This window comes from Lampetra planeri, chromosome 10, assembly GCF_965212315.1.
Source record: "Lampetra planeri chromosome 10, kcLamPlan1.2.h2, whole genome shotgun sequence".
In the NCBI taxonomy this organism is placed as follows: Eukaryota; Metazoa; Chordata; class Hyperoartia; order Petromyzontiformes; family Petromyzontidae; genus Lampetra; species Lampetra planeri.
Window position 1 is genome coordinate 10,008,720 of NC_136116.1, and position 22,700 is coordinate 10,031,419.

General features: G+C 45.7%; 2 protein-coding genes across 3 annotated transcripts in view; one reads left to right on the forward strand and one right to left on the reverse strand.

Moving 5' to 3' along the window:
- Nucleotides 1-1,590: 1,590 nt before the first annotated feature.
- Nucleotides 1,591-20,623, reverse strand: LOC144721001 (GTP-binding protein Rheb-like). The gene is made up of 8 exons (XM_078598263.1): nt 20,080-20,623; nt 14,521-14,592; nt 14,242-14,309; nt 12,737-12,819; nt 11,220-11,276; nt 10,091-10,138; nt 9,870-9,951; nt 1,591-8,307 (listed from the first exon to the last, which is right to left on the reverse strand). Exons 1-8 carry the CDS (start codon nt 20,279-20,281, stop codon nt 8,215-8,217), a joined length of 705 nt encoding a protein of 234 aa, XP_078454389.1. The 5' UTR covers nt 20,282-20,623; the 3' UTR covers nt 1,591-8,214.
- A 1,990-nt stretch (nt 20,624-22,613) lies between these two features.
- Nucleotides 22,614-22,700, forward strand: part of LOC144721002 (actin-related protein 3) — a 34,703-nt gene continuing 34,616 nt past the window's right edge. The window contains exon 1 of one of the 2 annotated variants that reach the window (XM_078598264.1): nt 22,614-22,678. The gene's annotated coding sequence lies outside the window, so the exon portion shown is untranslated. Of the gene's footprint in view, nt 22,690-22,700 lie in introns of both variants that reach the window. The other variant, XM_078598265.1, reaches the window with a different exon arrangement.

Consider the following 22,700-nt stretch of genomic DNA (forward strand, 5'->3'; position numbering starts at 1 on the left):
TTATTTCCACGAATGTTTATCGTAAACGAAAAACAAAATAATAATCATGATTACATTTATATAGCGCTTTTCATCAAGGATTTCAAAGCGCTGTACAGGACACAGCAGCAGCAGACAATCGGCAAAAATCCAATAGTATAAATACATTTTAAACAATAATTTACTAAATTAACTAAAAATGTAATTAAGCGGAAGCGTATAATATACTATACGGATTCCATTGTACTACAACGAAATTATAACTTCCTCGTGCTTCTCGAACATCTTCTAAATGTTACACATCGACCACTCGCGATCACCTTCGGTGTGTATCGATGTGTCTGTGTGTGTGCCAGTCACAGACATTGCCTGTTTGACTATCGCTTATCGTTAGGTGACGCGTGATAACTCAGAATAGTTCGTTAAAATATACAGCACGAAGTTGTTGTATGTATATTCGTCATGTGTGTACCGTGTCAAACGTGTAGTTTCATTGCTGTTATATTCACTATGTTAAAGTTTGATGAATAAATTCACATGTGTTTGCCGAGAGATGGAACATCGTATGTTTGAACCAACAACACAGCTCTTGGATTAAATTATCTTGATTCGTACACTATTATTCGATATGTACGTGTATGTTCATCTTCTTTCTACGTAGCGAACACAGCTAAACGGAGGTGCAGGGGAAGGACAACAAACTAAATACGAAAAGCAGATATAATTAACAATGTAAAAAATACCGCATATAATTGTCACGGATATAAATCTCGTCTATCGAGTTCAAACTTTCCTTTTGATTCAACTGTCGTAGATTCTACTATACACATGGCATGCAAAACACAACCTAAGTCATTTAGTGACACTGCTGTGATGGCAGTGGTGCACAAATAACAACAATCACAACACATTGTCAATACCAGTGGACTGATAAATAAAAATAAAATACTAGACGACGTTTCGGGCAATGACCCTTCTTCGTCGTCGCGCGCACAGGCCAGAGACACAAATTGGATAAGAGTTGGAGACTGCACTTTTACACCATGGGACTTTCTGAGAATAGAAATTCAAATTTGCATTTTTTTGTAATTAGCATATGAAGTTACCTATTTAGTAGTTACCGAGTAACAGATAAACAATAGCATGTTTGGCGAGTATCAATACGGAATCCACAGTGTGTGTGTCTTCAGTTTCCGTGATGCACGTGCAGTCATCCCCATTCCACCAATAGATGAGTCTCCCCACGCCACGTCGGTCATGGGGATTTTGTAACCATACTTCACCACGTTGGTCAATGCGGTTTGTTAGGGGGGAGCAGGACCGATTCTGATATCGGCGTTAGCCGTGGGTCTAACTCGGTGTGCCGGGTTCATGGCGCAGCGCGTTTACCACAACACCACGTCCTCCCACCACTCGATGCACGTGTGTATCGGAAGTGAGTACCTGTTGCGGTGTGTTAACATCGCCACGAGGGAGACAAAGGCGGCCGGGCGTGGTGCTGGCCACCCCACCCCCTTGTGTTCCTTCATAGGTACTCGGCAATAGCACTTGTCGAGGCTATACGGGTGGTCTTTGTCTTTGTATGTATATAACAAAAACATGGCGCGACACTTTTATTTGTGACTACTTTTATTTAGAGGTACAGTACAACAACAATACAACATACGGCACCACACACCTCTTCCCCTTCACACGTGGAAACAAAACGTAGCTGAACAGTAATTCAAGGGATAATTCGAGACGGAATCATCGACAGGTAAACCACCCAAATGGTGTGGTGAGCTCACACTCAGCACCAGAGGCTTACAAAATAGAATTTGTTGCGAGAAGAAAAAACCCAAAACCCGCACGGAACACAAACATCGAGTAAACCCGTTCTCTGCATGAGATAAACAAGTATTTAAGGCGTTGCATTGTTAAGGACACAGTTTCAGTTAAAAGGCTTACGCATTGTTCGTGTTTAGTATGCGTGTGCAAGGTAAAAGCGCAGCCCTGCAAATGTTCGCTTGCGCCCATGCTTACCGGAAGGGCCTCCAATTAATTTCGGAAGTGAGAGGACTTACACTTTACCCCCCACCCCCACCTCCCGATGACCCAGTTACTGGACGCTGCTTGACAACAAAAAGTCCACGTTGTTGCAACTCCATCGCATGGAAATGTAATCGGCTGACTTCTGGATTGCAACTCCAGTGGGCAGTTAACACCGTAAAGGTTGTGCCGACATCGCCGTGATCTCAAAGAACATAACTATTTTTACAGACTGTGCTTTTTTGTTCAGCAGCGGGCAATTGTTCCAGAACAGCTAGTCGACAGATGCGTGCGAGGTAACAGCAGCGCGCCCTATTGCACACACACAGCAGGTCCCTCGGCACTGCTGCCATAGCGTTACGGTTCAAAAACGACAAGTTACAGCCACTTCACCATATCATGCATCAGTGTTCGTCATTGCAAGGCCCGCACGCCACTGGCGGCCCCAACACACGAATGTGACAGCAGCATCATCATCGTGCTGTTGCTGCTGTCAAACCACAATGGTTTCAAATGTGGGGGCCCTCGCACTGATGATGTCTTATCGGCGAAAGGGCCTCCACCGCCTCCGTCCTCTGAAAATTAGCGAAAAACACCGGCATACACAAAACACACACACTTCAGTGCAACCGTTTTGACAACACGCTTTATTACTATCACATGTATATTATACCACATCCTCCCGATTATAAGACGCACCCGTTCCCTCTGTATTTTAAAAGGCAAAATTAGAAGAGAGGTGGCCACACATCTTAGAATACTATTTGGCGTGTGCCCGTGATCAAGATTTGTGATGCCCTTCATGACATCGGGGTGGGGAGGGGGGGGCGTTGCGGGCACGTCTTAATTTCCGGAGCTTTTTACAATTCGGAGAATGTGGTATATATATAGCTTTAAAAAAGATTGATGAAAATGGTTTTAGAAGTGACATTTCCAAATTACTACCTTCCCTTTGGGCGAGCTGTAACTTGCACACTTAGAAATTAATGAGTTTGAACCCGATATAGGATGCAGCCTTGAAACACTTGACAGTGTTCAAGTCCGTGGACAGGTTTTTGAAGACACGTGCAAGTAAGAATGTTACTCGACTCACAAAATATAACTTGTGAAACCATTATCATCATTAGCAGCCATGCCCGACCCACTGCTGGGTGAAGGGATCAACATTTATTGTACATCATCATGTTACACGTGTGTCTCCGAAGACATCAATCGTCATGCAACCATGTCGCTTGAATTCAAGGATGCATCATACGTTCGGTTAACATTGGGCTTAACATGCACGGCTTGGTCATTTCGGTTTCACTAAACCCCTTCATCTTCACTCGTAACACGCTTCACCCCTGTTGAGACGAGAAAGCATTACGAGTGTTGATCAAGATTCACTTCGAGACCCTGGACAGAACGGGACAGGTGCATTTCTTTGGCGGACCCTAGATTACACACACACACGTGCAGTTTTTTCCTACTTTCAAATTATTCATTTCACCATCGTCCACGCACGACGCGAGAGAAGCGAAATGTCCGAGACGGAGACACGAATGCGCATTGGTAGCAAGAACCCTGCGCCAGCCCGAACACCGACGCGTCTCGTCTCTACCCCCCCCACCTCAATTGTATGGGGGGGGTTGGAGGACTCTATAGGCTGGGTTATAGTGTTAGACCGCACGGATTCAAACAACACCAAGGCATAACAGCCACGTGCGGTGTCGTCACAGGAAGTAGTGACACATTCACGTTTGGACGAAACGGCCAAAAAAAGAACAAACGGGACGAGTCAGCCCTGGCGATGTACACTCGTTGGTGGTAAACGACGTCAACGATGGGTCACGTTGCCGGCGGGAATCGTGACAAAACACGACATTCAGCAACCACGCGAGAATCGGACCCCTCCCCACCCGCGCCGCCAAAAAAAATCCGAGACGACCAAATTTCACCAACGAAATGAGGAAGTGTGCGGACGTTCGGTCACGGATTACGCATCGGATCCAATTTAAATTCAATCGGTTTTAGGGCACAGTGGCGCCTTGCGAATAATTTCTCTTTTCCGCGCGTCACCGTGCGATCCGGTTTCATGCAAACCGTTTTGACAAAACAGTTTTGTGAAATACCCACAGCGCTGGTTGCGAGACACAGACTGGTTTCAGTCAAATCGGTTGCACGATACCGGTTGCATTTCTGCGGCGTCTCATAGAATTTGAAGCGTTCTGCGAAATGAATTGAACTCTAAAAGAGCAGTCAAATCCACTACACTGGAACTTTTTTTTTTATAGGCGACTAAATCACGCATACGTCTTTCATCTGAAATGTATGCAAATAATACGGTAACATAAAAACGTATCCCGCAACAAGCATTGCTTTAAAAGGAAAAGTATACAGGCAACGTTTCGGGCAATGGCCCTTCTTCATAGCACGTTGGCTAATATAAGGCGGCGTTAGACGAATGTTAAGTTGTTTTGTTGTGCGCTTGTGCCAGCAGTGTTAACTAATAATTTGGTCATACGAGTTGCGAAACTGGTTAACTTTTAAAATCGCTTACAATTTTAAAAGATCGAAGAGAAACTGATTTACCCTGTTTTTTTTTTACAGTTTAGTCACATTGGTTGCACCCAAGGCGGTTTATTTCCATCGCGTAAACCAGGGTCCTAAGAACCAAACCCACGTCTCTCCACAGAAGACGTATCCCGGGCAAACCTTCACGCTAAATCCTTTAAATACAAAACCAAAGACACAGAAAAAATATATAAAATAAACCACATTTGTGCTTTGATAGGCTGCTTGTTTTTCCCCTTTCTTCTATAGAATAAGGAAATAAGGCAAGTCCTTACCAAGGGTTGTCATCGACTAACAGTTAAATTCAAGCATTTATTGTCATACGAATTGCACTGCGTGCAGAGGCGCAACTATTCATCGAGGAAATGACAGCGGCCACTGGTGTCTGCGGGGAGGTCACGTCAGTTTCATGCACAACGCACAGGGTAAAAAATATAAGATTATTACGCGCACGACAAGGCCAAGGATCGATACCCAAGCGATGCATGGTTACGCCTCTCCGTGCGTTGGCGATTTAAATGACATTCCACGCAACACGTGACTTAAGAGATGCCCTCTAGGGGGCATATTTCAAGCACTAGAGGTACAAAACTCACCTCCGTTATCCTCTGCTCCCTCATCTACGAGCGACCCTCATAACTTACCAGTGTCCCATGCACATGCTAACGGACACTCACTGCACAGTCCCATCGTGAAAATACTCCGGGTTTTTTGAGATATGCGTAAACCAAGTAATAATTTTTTAGTTTTTTTCACCATTTCTTTACAAAAAAAAATGTGTACCTCTGCAAGGTTGTGTTTTATTTTAATACATAAAGCTTAACGTTCTCACATTACGTAAACTAATCCATGCAAATTATAACATAATACCACACGTGTTTGCACAGATCAAAGAATGGCAGATGGCCAAGAATGCATTTTTTTTGTCTTAAATCTTTTGTATTTCCCAGCCAATCAAAATGTGCACTTAAAAAAAAATGGTCACAGGTGACTTTGGGAGACCTTTCATCCCCGTTTAGTCCTGGACAAGTCAAGTCGGCAATCAGAGGGTCCTTCAAGTTGCGAACGGACGTCATTAATCAAACAAACGGAGGCAACTAACGCTACGCATTGTAACAAAAAACAAACGTGAAACTATTCTAAAACTACACTGTCAAACCCTTCACAATTTGGCCCCCCAAACACAAACAAAAAAATACACGCGCAAAAAAAACGAACCTTAACTAATACGTCAAAATACACGTAATAACATTCGGTGGCAAGCAGCAATTATTATAAGTCTCTGGGTTCATGGTCCCATCCCCAAATCCACACAGGTTAAATCACATGCCTCCCAGCCCACCTTGCGCGCGCTCCGTCAAACGTGGAACGTCGCATTTTCCCCAAACCTGTCCTCGCGGGCCACCACAAAACGCACCGTGCCCACCCCGTTCCCCCTTGAAATTCAGCGCTGTACACGCACCTGACGTTCACCAAACATGTTGCACGCACGACCCCGGCATCGGTTCACCCCTACGGCAACAGCGCCAATACCAGGGACTCGTGTGCGCGCACACATACACACGCGCTGGACAGCGATGTCAAATTTCCATCGCGTCACGTGCGGCTTGTTTTGCAATCGCCAGGCGCGTGCAGTCGACGACTTTATCTGCGCTTAACCGAAGGACTGGTGCACACGTGGACGATGCACGCCGTCGTGGGTCGCGGGACAAAGTTTGCGAAACCCTGGGAGGGGAGGGGGAGGGGATGGCAAGGGAAAGCCAAAGTGATCCCTGCACCGTCCCGTCGCCAGGGGGGGGCATGTGGATTCTCCTGGCGTGGCCCTGCTGGGAAAGGAGACCGCAGAGTCTTATTTACCTCGTTTCAGCTGCAGGGGAGCAGCAACCCGAACTACCGAACTACCGTCTACAAGGGAGCGACCCGTACAGGCACCACCACACAACGCAGGGCGGGGGGTCCTAACTAACAAACGGTGGGGGCGCGAGTCAAGGAGAAACGGTACTTCAACCGAAGTGTAAACTTTGATTCTTAGAGGACGTGTCCATCGCCTTGTTCCTGAAGGTCCACGTGACATGGGGATTTTATGACAAACTTTGCCACACCGTTTCCTGTTGTTACAAACATGTAGTTGCCAAAACAATGGCAAAAACTGACTACCGAAATCTTGCGGGAAACTGGAAAAGAAAGTTCCAGTCCGTTTGCAGAGGATGCACTCGATTACGCAAGGGTGTGTTACTCGGTAGAATAATCATAGTGAATACACTTTAATTAACAAAAGGGTGTTTTCATTGGCTAGACATAATTGCGACTTGGAACCTTTCCTGTGCCGCCACCACCACCAATCCAAGTTACCAGTGCCCCGTGGAAAATGGGCTGCAGGTGACACATCATGGCGACATTCGCACAAAAATTCATGGTGGCAATTGCTGCCCTTAAAGCGTCCTCGGTGTCATCACGACCTTCAAGCAGTGACGCTGTGGGCACCAGTGGGAATGAATCTACTTAAACTCAAGATTCAATCACATTGATTCAATTAGTCTGCTGAATAGTTTTGAGAGGCAGCACTTGTGCCTGGAGAAATGAAATGTATTTTGACGTGAACCACAGAATAGATCAAGTAGCAGCTTGCAGTTGTGGTTGCATGGGGTTAAAATCTCGAAACATCCCCCCCCCCCAACAAGGTATTTCAGATGTAGCCAGGTTTCTCCTTAACTGGTTTCCCAAACAAACATTCAAAAAAGAAAAATGAGGTCACAAGTTGTGGAGATATAAAGGCAGGTGGAGGGCTGGAGGCTGTTGGTGAGATGTCTTACAAACAGGAGGGGGGCGGCGGGGGGTGCGAGAGTAACAGTCTCTGCCCAATCATAACACATCAGCTGTGCGAGACCAACTAGGACATCACTGCCCATCCTATGTAAAAGTCCTCACCAAGAGCCGTTACACCCAGAGCCATCCTGAACGTTCATGGCAACAGACACGCTGCTGCTGTGCGCGTGTAGAATAACACGCGAGTGTTGATCCAGCATCACGACTGGTAAAGCAGCGGTTTTTGTCTTAGTGTACGCCGACATCCAGCACACACGCACACACCACACACTCGCGCGTGCACGCACACACGGACCCAGTCGGCTGGTTTTGATTCAGTCTCACACACACACACACAGACCGCGTGTGCGGTTTTGACCTGCCATACGAGGTGGCAATGGTCAAGGAACTTGTCTGTAAAACGCAACGCCTGTATAACAGTGTTCACTGCGAGCAGTGAAAGTAGGCCTTCCATAGAGGAGCAGAGCCACCGGCTAAGCAATCCATGACCGATTGATGATCCTTGTAATGTGAAACTGGGGTGGCGGGGGGAGTAGAAGTGGGGGGGTGGGGGGGGAGACAAAAGGTGAGCATGGGGAAGTTCGCAATTGCCTCTGCAATTCAAGCGAACCCAATTGTGAGTGGATAGTCGTGAGCCAGTGGTCAAGTGGTGGTTGGAGTGTGCGGCCGGGTGGATGTGCGACCGGGTGAATTGGCGGCCGGGTTGATGTGCGACCGGGTGAATTGGCGGCCAGATGAATGGGCGGTCGGGTGGATGAACAGCCGGGCGGAGGGACGGCCGGGCGGAGGGACGGCCGGGCGGGCATCCACGCGCAAACCTGCGCCTAACTACATCACGCAGCAAGAGAACTTGGAGCGCATGCAGTTTTTGTCTATTCTCTCCATCTCCAGTACGATCTGGCGGAACACCTCTTGCACGGCCTGAAAACACACGCACAGCACAACACAGGTTTCTCCAGTTAATTCTCTGTTCCAGCCATGGTTAACATCAGTGGAAAATGATGCAGCATCACCTGGTCCTGCCCAACCCTGCCCAGCTCACCCAGCTAACCGGCACTTCTCAGACCCTGCTTTGACAATCCTGGCGAAGTAAGGTCAAACAACTCCCCCCTCAAGCCACTCCATGTTAAACTGTGGGGAGACCATACAGCAGCAGATTGACGAAGGGACTGTGAATAAGCCAAGTGTTCAGTTAAAATTGATTGGAAATATCAATACGATAGAGATAGGTGTGTACGCCCTTCACACAAAATACATTGCCCGATAATTGCATTTAGGATGCGGTTAAATAAAGCCGAGGTGGGGAAAAAGCCACGTGATCAATTTCAGCCAAACGCAGACAGCAAAACGCGTGTGAAAAGTGGTCAACTTGCAGCACAAGACATCGTTTGCGGCCACGCGAAAACGAACCCACACAACGAGGGAAGCTTCTCAACATTTGGATTCGAGTTGTACCTCCTAGTTCTTCAGTAGAAAGATACCGACGCATGGTAACTCGTGTTGACCATTACTGCCTCAGTGGTTAATGGTTATTAATCATTCTGCACACTGCTCGTCGAACCCAGGTGGGGTGTGCATAGGTTGGGGGGGGGGGGCACTCCATGTGCCCTCTTGCAAATGAGGGGAATGTTTACAAAGCTTATTTTGCTGGGAGCCCTTCCTCTCGACCCCCTGCCGAGCGTAAATTCCTGCATACTCCCTGCTGCTTAGTCAAGAAGTGTCCACACACATCCCCCATGACCACACACATCCCCCCCTCCCCCATCAGCACCAAATCCCCCCCCATCACGACACACACCCCCTCCCCTCCATCACGACACCCACCCCGTTCCCCCCCATCACGACATCCACCCCCTCCCTCCCATCACGACATCCACCCCCCCCTTCTCCCCCATCACGACATCCATCTTGACCATCCACCCCCTCCCACGTAACCAGCCTCAGGAGACTAAAACATAACCACAATCACCCCCCCCCCCCCACTAAAACGAGGGACAAGACACTTCCCCCACCCACGCAAAACTGCCAGAAGGAAATCCCTACCAAGGGAAGAAACAGCTGTGTGTGTGTATATGTATGTAGAACTTCTTTCGCACTGCACGTAGCCAACCGTGCTCATCGGAGGTGTGGTTCACGTCGTCTCTCTGGGGAGATTGCAAAAACAAATACGTGGACTAGAAGGTGGTTTAACGACGAATGTGGTGATGGCCCTGGAGGGTGGTGGACGTATGCCGAAAGCGTGGAGGAGTTTGGAGAATGCGGAGGCGTGGGAAGGGATTAGGACGTATGGGGGAGAAGGTAGAGCGAGTTTGGAGGGGTGGTGGTGGTGGGGGGAAGGGAGAGTTGTAGGGTATTCGTGGTGGTGGGGGGTGAAGGGAGAGTTGTAGGGGGGGGTGGTGGGGGGACGAGAGAGTTGTAGGTGGATGGTGGAGGCGGAGAGCGAGGTGCTGGAGGAGATGAAGGCAAGCGGTGGGTGAACAGACCTCATTCTCCTTGGCGGTGGACTCGATGAAAGCCGCATGCCAGGAGTTGGCCAGCTTCTTCCCTTCCTCGTAGCTTATCACTCTGTTGGCAGGAAGGTGACAAAACAGGCACGCCTCTGTAAAATCCACTCACGCCCGCAACAACATTTCCAGCAATGCGCACATTGTATCCATGAGCACCGAAGACAAACAAACACACACACACGAGGGGTATTCCTCACCGGTCCATGCTCAAGTCTTTCTTATTTCCAACCAGGAGCATTGGAACGCTGTAAAACAATAAGACAGATGTGTAACAAAGCAAAGCATGACTCTCGTGCAACTTTCCATCGGCATTTTCATCGAGTAATGCTTTCGTGAACGATCATCTTACGAGTAATACTGCACGAGAAAGTTGATTACACAAGAATGTGAACACCGGATCAGTCCTCCCAACATACCCCTGAATGTCACGTGACATCACCATACCACACGTATAAGCAAATAATGGAAAAATCTATTAAATGGTCACAATGACATATTTTGCCATCTATAAAAAAAAATCGCCTGTTGTGCGTAATATTGTTACTAACTCGATTTGTTTCCACACTGCACGCATTTTTCTGTCCCGAGCTTCACGTATTTTAAGGAAACCGTTGGGGTGAGTTAACTCCTCTTCTTACGTGGTTGGCCATTAAAATGTTTATTTACGGCAGAACCCAAATCACCCAGAACACGAGAGCTTGTGACAACAGCGAAATTCGAGGCTTGTTTTTACAAAACACGGTTCAATCAAACATCTCGTTGGGTGTGCTTCCCGGTGACAGTTACAAGCAAGTCAACAGGCTGGGTGTCTCATCGCTGCGCATATATGGCTGTTGACCAAGAACATTTAGATTATTGTAATATGAAGACAAACTATTTGCCCTAGACAAATTGGGAGAGGAAAGCTAATTTGATGGCGATTAAAATAAAAATGCTGATAAGTTAGGCTAATCCCTGAACATCACAAAAGGATAACAGTTACCCTAAAGAGACAATTCACTAATAATTTGGAATCACAAACAATATTTAGCAGAAGGGGGTAACGCGGTCGAGAGTACACAACAGATATTTAAATGCACCACTTAAGACAAAAAGTGGACGTATTACATGAAGCATAGACTACGTTAATCACAATTCTTAGGAGACATCAGCGGGCAGCGTGCGACTGAACTGTGTGACCACATCCTGTACCATCACCAAGTATTCGTGTGGGGGTCAGTGGTGGAGGTTAAGGGGGGAACCCTGTGATAATTCCCCATGCGTGACAGAGCGCACCGTGAGTGTGGGGGGAGGGGACGGGGCGACTGGCAATTTCGTACGACTTACCGCACTCTCCCAATAATGTCCTTCAGCTTGTCATGGATCGATTGGATCACCTGAAAGCTGCGGATAGAGGACAGAGTTGGCGTTACCTCGCGAGAGGTGCAACAACAAGTGCTGCATCCGCCCGCATGACGACGATGATGAAACGGCTCCTGGAAACCCTCTCTCGTGCTATGGCGCGCGAGAGGGTTTGGAATAAACGGAGCACGCCGCTGGCATCTTTACCAATGGTCACGCAGAGTCGACTTGTTAATTATTATTTTCTGTTCAAGGCACTATGAATTAAAAAAAAGAATGCCCTTCCTTCCGCGGGATCCCACAAGTGCTGGAAGTCACCGACTGACCCCAAAAGATGGCTTTCTCATGGTGTCACCCCAAAATGTTTCATTTTAAAGCCTTCGACTTTATATCGGGTAGAATGGAATCCCTTAAAGTGAAGTGTACCTGGACTGACGAACATTACTAATCGTTATTCACCACACTCGTTCCTTTAAACATATTGTACAATTTTTCATCGCTCAGCTGATATGCGATAAACTAAAAATAAATATTAAACCTGCGAGACTTATTGTTGCCCACTAGAATTTATAATCGTGTAAATACGATTCCGTGCTAATGATTGCATGCCTACCAAAAGCCTGGCATCGTCTCAACGCAGCTGCATCTCAAGACGCTCATGACCAAAGCAAAAATGGCCTTGGGCTGGAGAGGGGCAGCAACAACAACACGGATTTTTTAATGTGCAAAAATGTGTTTTCGTTCAGAGCAAGGTCACTCTGTCTGGTATCTTTCGTCCTATGTTTACCGGCATAGGATGGTGAGCAATGTGTTTGTAATCCCCTGCAAAGTTCCACTATGAGCTCACAAGGCCACTTTTGTTTAGCTCCCTTACATGCAACATTATTGTCACCACCCCTTTCCCCTGCCTGCTCCCCCTTTACAATGTTTTGTGTTTATGTGCAGAGGTCTGAGCAAATAGGACCATTATCTTCAAACGTCTGCACGAGCCGCACCACAGTGTTTTGCTTAGGGAGATAAACAAACGGAAACCAACTATGTTAGATAAACCAAAGGAAACCAGACACTCAAACCACCAGTGACTCAAATTAGAGCCAATCGAAAAGGAGGATCGCACACACTGGGCCGGTGCTAAAAACAAAGCCTTGTTTTTTTTTCTAAATCAGGCTCAACAGGATCTTAATATTAAAAAAACAAGTTGTGAAATCTATTATGTCTATTTTAGGCAAAATAGGGCCTTGGGTAAAATAAAATGTTGTGAAATGTTAGTTCTGGCTACAGTACAAGAACCCAACTAATAGCTTAACTCATTCCAACATTTTTCTTATAAAACATTGGCATCTCTTGACCAATACAGGGACCCATGTCCAAACTTTAATATAGCCGCCCTTAGCAGTAATACTTCAAAATGAACCGGTCAAGCGGTAAAAGCCTGCCAAAAAAACACTGGCGACTCGTTGAGGATATCCTGGGTAAAATGAGGAAGTTTAATTTTAAATCACCTCCTGTTGGACGTGACGGAGTAGACCAGCACGTAGCCATGCACATCCAAGGAGTAGAACTGCTGGAACGGAGAGTACTCATCCTAGAGGCACGCGGGCAGGTACAGGCAGCACACGCACACAGACGTCAAGAGCAGCAAGTTGGGGAATAAAATCATGCCCACGCGATGATCGTAGGGAACGCGTTCCAAACAAGCGTTCGGCAGCATTTAGTTGGCAGCACAGAACCCCGGCAGGTAGCCATCGGGACAAAAATGTGTTTGCGTATATTCAAAGTCATATTTTGTTCTAGTTGGGAGCTTCCCAAGTTTTGTGGAAGTCTTCAACCAATTTGACCAGTGTATTATATATACGCCAAGTAACGTATTAGCATCACAACATCATCCAACAGGCTCGTTTATATTAAATCGTCCTTACGAGTTACCGTGCTATATTATTTTAGTAAACACAGCTGGCTATATATGCCAAGTGATGAAATTAATTTCATCGTACATTTTGTGGAGTCATTTGCCTGTGACCAACCCAATTCAAAACATAACCACGGGTCCTTTGAAACAGGAATTGAAACCCAGGATTGCGAGAGTTGCCGACTCATCGCTCCTGGTGGTAAATTCTGAGCCGCCTGGCCACTCTCCCACCGACGTCAACATGGCAAGACATCCAGAACACGCTCAAAAATAATCATGCACTCCCACAGCAGATTGTGGGTGCGATATTTTTGGAACCTGCACTACTAGCGGACGGCCGTTGTCCATAACAAAACGAAACTATTTTATTTTACTAGAAAAGGCCCACTGAGCTATACATCTCTTTTTCAGAAGAGACCTGGCCACAAATGATAGCCCAAATAAGTGGCTTATCTTGTGGACATTCACATCAGCCAAATACTCTTAAATTAATGTTTCTAAATGTGGAGGGAAAAACCGGAGGACCCGGAGAAAAAGCCACGAGACCAATAGAAAATAAAAATTATTTAGTTTTCGACGCCGAAACAATCTAACCTGCCCCTTTCAGAAACGTTGCGATTTTATGAGGCTGAGACAATATGGACACGCTCCACCGAAGCCAAACAAACTAGAAGTTGTTTTTTCCATTTCCCACATCGATCTGAGCAATAAAAACACGCGGCCCACCGCTGTCCAAGTGTGCGTGCGCACCTGTACGCACGCAGGAGCATAAACACACAACTCTGGCCAATTTATTTTGTTTGCTAAACAACTGTCGACAGGAGCATTTCCTACTGTGAAATTTCAGTTGCCATAGTTCCAGCCCTCAACTGTACAGGTCACAGCTGCGACTATCAACCTGCACACACGATCAGCGATGAGTGACGTCTACACCAATACTGGGGGGTTCACTTTCACCAACCACCACCGGGCAGCTTGGCGAAGTATGGCCAAACAACCCCCAAGACTTACCCAGCACAAGACAGGCCTTCATCCAGCAGTGGATTGATAAAGAGCAGACCATATTTTTTGTATTCCTTACTATTATTACATTCTTACCTGGCCGGCCGTGTCAACCAGCTTCAGGTGGAATTCTTGTCCATCCACAGTCAGCATCTTGTTAAAGGCTGCACAGCACGCGGACAAACATGGAGATGAGCACATGCAAGGCAAAGTTGCAGCAATATATATGCTGTACATAAGCACATATAATGAGCATCGGTACGATAAAGCAACACTGACATAAGCACACGTGGACGAGTTCCCAAGCCCCACTGATTGTATCCAATTTCTGCTGTGATGCAGCAACGTAGGGAGGGATAAATAAAAAATACTTACTGTTTTCAATGGTTGGATCGTACGAGTTCAGAAACTCATCTTGGGCAAACTGGACAGTCAGAGAAGATTTCCCTGAAAAGACAATCGACAAAAAAACGAATTACAAAAAAATCACTTTTTGCACTTTGTCAACATTCATTTTCTCTTACGAAGTAATTCACTAGCGACACGGAAGCAAGCGAGTAGCGGTAAAACAGGCCGCTGCCAAAAAGCGTTGGCATATTTGAAAAGTAAAATTGTCCACGTCTCTCTGGTTTGGGTCGCCCAAGGTTTGGGCAACCCTTTGTCCGATTTGGTCTGTTTGCATTTAAAAGGACAGATCCCTAAAGACTCAACTTACACTACAGATTAATTCATAGAGGTAATCAGGTGCCCCCTCGCAACCCTGTTTCGGGACAAACAGAGGTAATGCATACACCCTTTCAGGCATTATTTTAACTCGAAGGCGTTTACCTATCGCCTCTTGTCCATTGTGTCTGTGTGGTCCTGCTTGAGTATGAATAATGCACTTAAGCAGTAAAACAAAGACGAGAAACTCTACGAATAATTGCATTTCCGGATTTCATCACAAAAAAGCACAATAAAACTGTACAAGTATTTAAATGCGGAGTAAATGCAAATGATACCCCACCCCCACCCCCTACTTCCTCTACACAGGAACACAGAGGGGGGTTGAAAATAATCCCATTTGGGTACCCTTCATCAAGGAAAACAAAGGCCAAGCCTAAACCAAGCCCCCTCGCTGGGCAAAGTGGCCCTGGAATTCATTTGAAATGCGCACACTTCTGGACAGCCACCAACACTAGAATTCCCACAGGGAGACCTTGCCTCTGCATTCCAGAGCAATTATTTCACTGGTAAATGAGAAAGATATGCATCTGTTATCACAGACACATGTGAGGCTGTTTTCTGAGTCAACATTTTTTTTTATTCCCTCCCCCGCAACAAGTTACAGGAATTCAGATATTGCTGAAGTAGCAAAAAATGAACGCCCACGAGCTGATGAGTAATTTCGCATTTACGATTTGTTGACGCAATAAAAACCGAACCATTAATTTTAAACATGATCATTGTGGGTTAAGCAGTGTTTCTGACCCTGATTTTAACTCGGAGACCGACTACCACCATCTACTATTTTTTAGTTTACCAGATCAGGCCCACTGAGCTATATAGCTCTTTTTCCGAAGCGACCTGGCCACACATGGATAGCTCAACGAAGTGGCCTATTACGTGTAAATGTATAGCAGCCAAATGCTCTTAAAAGTATGTTGATTCTAAACTTGGAGGGAACAATCGGAGGACCCAAAGGAAATCGACACGACAATGGGGAGAGAGACATGCAAACTCCAAATATACTCACGTCAGGGTTGGGATTGAACCCACAACCTCCTGCGTACCAGGTGAGGGAGTTAACATCTCGCCACTGCAGCGCCGAGTGCAATTCCCAGCCATGGATAATATTTCATGAACCTAGAGTCCCCCTCTTAACCAATCCGCACTGGCCATGCTGATACAAGTATATTACTGTGTAGGAAGTTGTGGGATGTGCTGTTTGAACTCCTGTCTCCTTACATCCCCTTCGTTAAAAATAATGAGACCAAACAATTACAAAACTGAGGCTCATTCATTGTCCATTTTTAACTCAAGGCTGAAGCTATTGTTCGAAATTACTTTTAGTGGCACAACTTATCAGCAAATTATTAGCCGTGTATTATTTTAGTGGATTACAATCTCTTGTGTTTTACAGTGACAATGGATTACAGTGGACTGGCAAAGTTCCTCGTGAGATCTTGATCCTGAGAGGCGTGCTGCGAGTAAATGCAGTGTTATTGTTGCTGCTACTACCGGTATAAATCATTCACATTTAGAAGAAATACTGATCACAGGTCAGTAGTTGGCCTTTATTGGGCTTTTGGGTGAGAAAAATAAACAAAAAACAATACGGTCTGCCCCAGGGCCACGTGTCGACCACACTGCGACCTTCAGCTAAGTCACGCCAAAAATGCACCGCGTCACTCCCTGGCCTCTGCCCCGATTACACGGCCTGACCCTGGGAAGAAAAAGCCCTCCCCCCAGGGGTTCACGACCCGGGAGTAGGCATTCGCAGACCCTGCCACGTGTTCCATAAATAGTCTGTGGCTGCACCCGTGGCAACGTTCACACGCCTAAGTGTTATGGGCTCATGGACATTGCAATATGGACAAAAAAAATGGGACAGTTTGGAATTTTTATGGCAAAACTAGGATGGACATCATGTGATTGCTTGGAATTGTTCAAGGAATCTGGCTGGAATTATCAAATGCTTCCATCTTTTTAGATGGATTTTCAACACGAGACTATAATTTTGCCTCAAGTACTGCACATTATACTTTAGGGTTGTGATGGTTGTCCACCCCCACTATCACTTACAATGGCGATATGACTATTCAAGGATCTGTTTTAATGTTGCATTGAAGAGCGGCCTCTATAGCTTAAAGGGTGACGACCAAAATTCCACTCCATATAAAATGTTTAAAAACAGGTCAACTGACCTTTGAGCTCCACGGAACTATAAATTGAACATGTCTATTCTGTAACTCGCGCGAAATGTCCGTGGAAAATGTTAAGGGACGCCACACAATCTGCATATGTACCAATGAATAAATAATAAAGGGACAGGAAGTCCTTTTTCTGTCTCCACTTAAACATAACATTGATTTTTTTTTTTAGGCCATCACCTATGAGCCTCTCCGGAACAATTTGTTGAAGCAGAAACACCAAGACTCTGGACCAGTTTTTATCTTCGGGCGTTTCCTCGGCAGTTCGGTACTAGTAAAATACTGCTCTAATTAAGGTTGCCAAATGTCATAGAAGGCTCTCTCCATCGATGTGATTGGGCATAAAAGTTAAAAACTACCTCATCAGTGGGTACGAGTATATATCCCAATAATTTTCACAATTAGTACTGTGCAAGGCCATGGGCTATATATCATATGGAGTACTGCACAGTAATTTGAAAGCACATGTGAATTAATATATGTTGTTATATGGTCGCTTTTAATGAATACAAATTGTTGCATTTAAACATGTATTATACTGCACTATCTCTTTGCATCGTCCCAAGTACTAAAGATGAACGTGATTATTATATTTGTTTGTCCGTAGTCTACACAGTATTTTACAAACAACATTTAAGCATGTTAGTCAACTTATAGAAGACACTTTAAGAGTACGATGTGTCAATGCGCTTCCGCAGCAATTTTCATTTTTAAAAATCCATATAACCATGGAATGTACTTTTGTATGAATTTTTTTAAAATATAAATTTCAATTAGATATTTTGTTGCTCCTCGCTCTCATTGATTCTTGGCTCACTGCCCAAGGCAATTGTGAAGAACATGTTTACTATACACACACATCATCATCATCCATGACCAATCCACTCCTGGAGGAAGACTTCCCAAAGGTCAAAGTCTAGACAACGTGCATGCATACGTGTGCGAGACTATATATGTACTGGTGAAAATACACACATCCGCCGAACATTCGTTTCACATTACCAAAGGCCAAACAAAGGACCAAAAGTGGGTGGCGGGGGTGGTGATGGGGGTTATTCTGCCCACACATCCACCCAACAACCACCCACCTATAGACCCCAACCATGCCTTGCTGTTTTTTTTTCCACGGACAAAGGAAAACAAATGGGGTAAAAAAAACGAGGGAAAACCAGAAACACACTAACTGTGGGGGGCTGGGCACCGCCCAAAAGACATCCCCTGGAATTATATCTGTTACAGAGGGCCCACAGCTACGGCTGGTGTTGGGAGGTGCTCATCAGCAAGTCGCTGGTTAACAATGAGTGCAGGGCGTTGTACCCAAACCCGCCCCCCATAAAGACAAAGACGCGCATAAGCCACGTGGTGAACACGCTCCTAGTGTTGTAGTCGTTACAACTTTTTTGGGGAATGTGGACTCCTGAGATTTAAAACCCTGCTTTTACAGATGTTTTTTTTTAAAATGTTTTCATATTCACGGACAAAGAAACACCGCTGGCTATTAAGAGTAAAATTGGCACATTGGGCTGGGCTCGAATAAATACTCGGTAAATTTGAGGTCAAACTTTTTCTAAGAAGTAATCAAGCGCTAGCTTGTTTTTTTAAAAAGATAAACAGAAAACTGGGTTAAAGGGTAGCTCCAAGAATTTAAGTTAGGCGCCAAGTACCATTACCACCCCTAACCACTCCTCCACTCCGTCACCGACTTCTACTTTGCTACAAAAGTTTCCAACGCTTCTGCAATTAGTGTGATATATGTATGGACACTCCACAAAAATAGTATTAACTTAGAAACCCCACTTACTTTAAAGCCCCTACACATCTCCCGCCAATGTAAATACCCTGACCAAATGTTTTAAGCGCTCATAAAGGTAAACTTGGTCCAAAAAAAACTCTTTGTGAAGATCTGGAGCCATCCCAATCACAATGCTATCACTTATGTATTGAGAATGGGGGTAAATTAGAAAGGAGTGGGTTATGTAGAGAGCATCTTCTCTTGGCAAACTAACCATGCTGGGATGAACACACTGACAACAGTGAAGCGACAAGGCGCACGCACACACACTTGGGGTTCCGTTTAAATAACTTAAACTGCATATGCAGTTTATATAGGGACCCCTGGCGTTCATACCCATATAAACAAAGCAATTATTAGAGAGCAACCTGCCTTTATAACTTCCCTAGGCAACATCACAGCGGAGCCACATGCGCTCCGTACACACACCGCACATAAGCCCACATGGGCGTCCAAATGAAGCTTTGCCAAGTTGACCACACAGCTGTTATATATCGCAGTCACGACATGCAGTTCATATTCACAAGTAAATGTAACAATATATCTATTTTTTTACAACGTGCAGAGAGTATGTTAGATTGTGTATGGTAGTGTATTGTTAAGTGGGGAGCGGTAGTGTAGCGGTTAGCGCGCTGCGCTACGAACCCGGCGACCCGAGTTCGATTTCCGCTCACGGCCAACACCAGTGCCGATTATCCGAACCGGTCCTGGGCCTCCCCTAGGTCGACTCAGCCTTAAAACGAGTACCTGGTGCGGTGTAAACATCGCTACTGGGGATACAAAGGCGACCGGGAAGTGGTGCTAGCCACGCACCGATGATGATGTTGATGCATTACTACAGCGCACACACACAACACACTATAGACTGCACGTGCCGAACACGCGAGTGTTAACGAGACACGTGTGCATGTGCGATTAGGCGTATGTGCCATTACAGAAGTGTATACAGCATCCTATTACACAGCTCGTCATGCTTATACACGGGCTGAACACGTCTGTTACACACGTGTATGCTGAAATAGTACAATACACGTGCGGTGCTTACTACACCACTCTCTCTCAAACACGCGTGTGATCCATCGCTCGCCAAGCAACTCATATCCCATGAGCCGACAAACATAAACACGCGCACGTGGTCTTTGTATTGACACGCAGAGATATTGCAGAGCCGTGGATCTCGGCGTTACAACTCTCACAGCTTCCCCGGCACACACAGCCCCCCGTCCTTACCAACAGAGGGGAATCCCAGCACGGCGATCTTGCGGAACTTGGGCGGGATCGGAGGCTTCTCGTACTTCTTTTCTTCCTGCTTCTCCTCCTGCTGCTGCTGCTGCAGCATTCCTGGCTTCTGCTCCTTCGGCTTCTGGTCTTGCGGCATAGCCGCTGCACTGGAGCAGCAAGCCTGGGCCGCGGTTCCAGCAGTCGCGTCCATGATTGCGATGGATTGCAGTGTTTGTGTTTTAAAAAGAGAGATAAATTAGGTGGCAGCAGCAGCAGAACTGAAACGGGCAACGCGAGGCAACGGTTCACCCCCCACGTGGCTGGGAACGGCAGCGCGCAAATGGGTGCCCCGTGCTTCTGCGGTTGCTGCTGCTCGCGTGAATGAAACAAAAGAAGCCGCCGGAGAGGGAGAGGCAGAAGAGGAGGAGGCAAAGGAGGAGTAGCGGGAGAGGAGCTGCGTCTCAGGGCGCGGCGAGACGCGAGTGAAGAAGAGCCCCGCGTGAGCTCGCCGCGAACATGGCCGCATTCCCCACCTCCACACGCGCCGCGACGCTTTACGGCACAGCGTGCTTTGTGTACAAAACTGTCGTAAAGGTCGGTGGTGTGTGAGATTTTTTTTTTAAGACGTTTTTTTTTGTCGTACACATTCACCGCGGTCTGTTGTGTATTTTGAAAAAAGCTTCGCGTGCTCATCGACGTTTAGATTTTTCGAGGGAAGAAAGTTAATTGTTTTGGTTTGGACATGCCGTAAAGGTTCGACGCTTTACGACATTCCGAGAATTCCTGGGACTGGAGCCCGCCCTAGGCAGTGACGTAATTTTCGGGCGGTGAGGTCGAGATTTATTTTGATCACGTGGCAGCCTCGGTAGCCAATAGCCGGCCGTCGTCTGTAGGCCGCGCCCATGCCCGTATATGGATCGTGGCTGCATCGCGCGTCCGATTGGCTGCCGCCGATTTGGACTGATCCAAGATTGTAAAATATGTAGGGGGGGAAACAGCTACATATGTACATTCTGTTAAAACGAATTCTATCAAAGTATTCCACTTGAATCGACAATGGTTTGTCCCAAAGGTGGGAGTGGAAATGATGGGGGGGGGGGCAGCGGGCAGTCCCTGCCTGGGTGTGATCGATTCAAAACAAAATCTAATCAAGAATCTATAGAATTGATTCTCGAATCGCAATTTAAATATATCTACAGAGTTAACAACTGTATAGTATATTCATTTGCAATGCACAATATGGACTCGCATCGAAATGATTATTTGTGTGTGCATTTAAAAACAAACGTACACCGGAGACAGTGCCTTTAACATTTCGATTCCGATTAAAGCAATTCACAGATTATCGGAATCGACAACAATTTATGATAACCCCTTCAAGACGTATGTTGAACTTACTCTTAGGTTTTTTCGGTAAAGTCACGTAGGTAAAAAAATAGTAATAGAAATAATGTAAATAATAATAGAAATACAATTATTTATATTATTATTTCTATTATTTGTATGACTCCTTGCAGTCACGAAAGCTTCAAATCTAGAATTATGTTGAACTTCTTTCCCACCGTACGTTCAACTATTTAGATTATTGTGCTGCTGTGAATGGCTAAATGATGGGCCACTTTGTGGCCAGACCGCTTTTGAAAAATAAGTTAATACTTCAAGTGGGCTTTGTCTGTAGCATTGGGGATGGTTTAGTTGGATTTTTATGGGTGTTGGATGATTTGTTTAACTTTCTTGTACTTTTCACCCCTATGCTGCTTTTTGTATTGTTGTAACGTGCTAAAATAAGAGCTGTATAGCTCATCGGATTTCTCCAGTATAAATAAATATTCTGATTCAACCACGCTAATTTGAGGTTAGCGGTTCTAAATAAATTAGTTTTCAATGTATCACCAAATCTCTGTTGGTGGCAAGTGGTTGTTTTTATTAAAGGCTTTTATTTAACTCTGTTGTATACTCAAATCTTTTAACTCAATTTTAACCCACTTCCCAATGTGGTATCGACTGCAAACTTGGTTTACTGATGTCTTCCTGATGACAATACTATATTCTATCATAAAAAAGTAAAAAAACATATTAAAAAACATTTTTTTTTTATATGTTATGTTTCGGCTTGGGACTAATTGTCCATGGTAAACTGACGTTGGCTGTAATGGCAAGCCTCGGTGCCACTTCCAGGAGTCGTGGAGTTCTTCCATTAATAGCACGGTACATTTAATGACGCCTTTTGGCGTCATCTGGTCCAACACCATGTGATACTAGGCTCTAAGAAAAGCTGTCTCAGGTATGGACCAATCAACTTCAAGGACAGTGCATACATTATCAGAGTTATGTTTTTTGTTTGCATTACGACTGCAGGTATTGTGGTCTATGCAAACATGACTCCTTGTAAAAAAAAAGTTCAGTTTTGTTGCCAGATAAAAGGGTAAAAAAACAATCATCATATTTTTCTACTGCCAAATGAGGTTCCAATGGTGTAAGTTCAGTTTCATCCACGACCACCTCCGATTCCGAATTCAATGGAATCGACGTGCGCGGTAACTGGAATCGCGATTCTGGGAATCGAGAGTCGCCGCCATTTCGCCGACGCCCGGAAGTGTGAGCGCAGGTCTGGTCCCGGTGCGTGTGGC

Coding starts and splice junctions, on each gene's coding strand:
- LOC144721001 (XM_078598263.1), bottom strand. CDS start 20,281: ATGGACGCGACTGCTGGAACCGCGGCCCAGGCTTGCTGCTCCAGTGCA. Junction 14,593..20,079: donor GCTGGGATTCCCCTCTGTTG/GTAAGGACGGGG, acceptor TTGTCTTTTCAG/GGAAATCTTCTCTGACTGTC. Junction 11,277..12,736: donor TCCGTCACGTCCAACAGGAG/GTGATTTAAAAT, acceptor CTCTATCCGCAG/CTTTCAGGTGATCCAATCGA.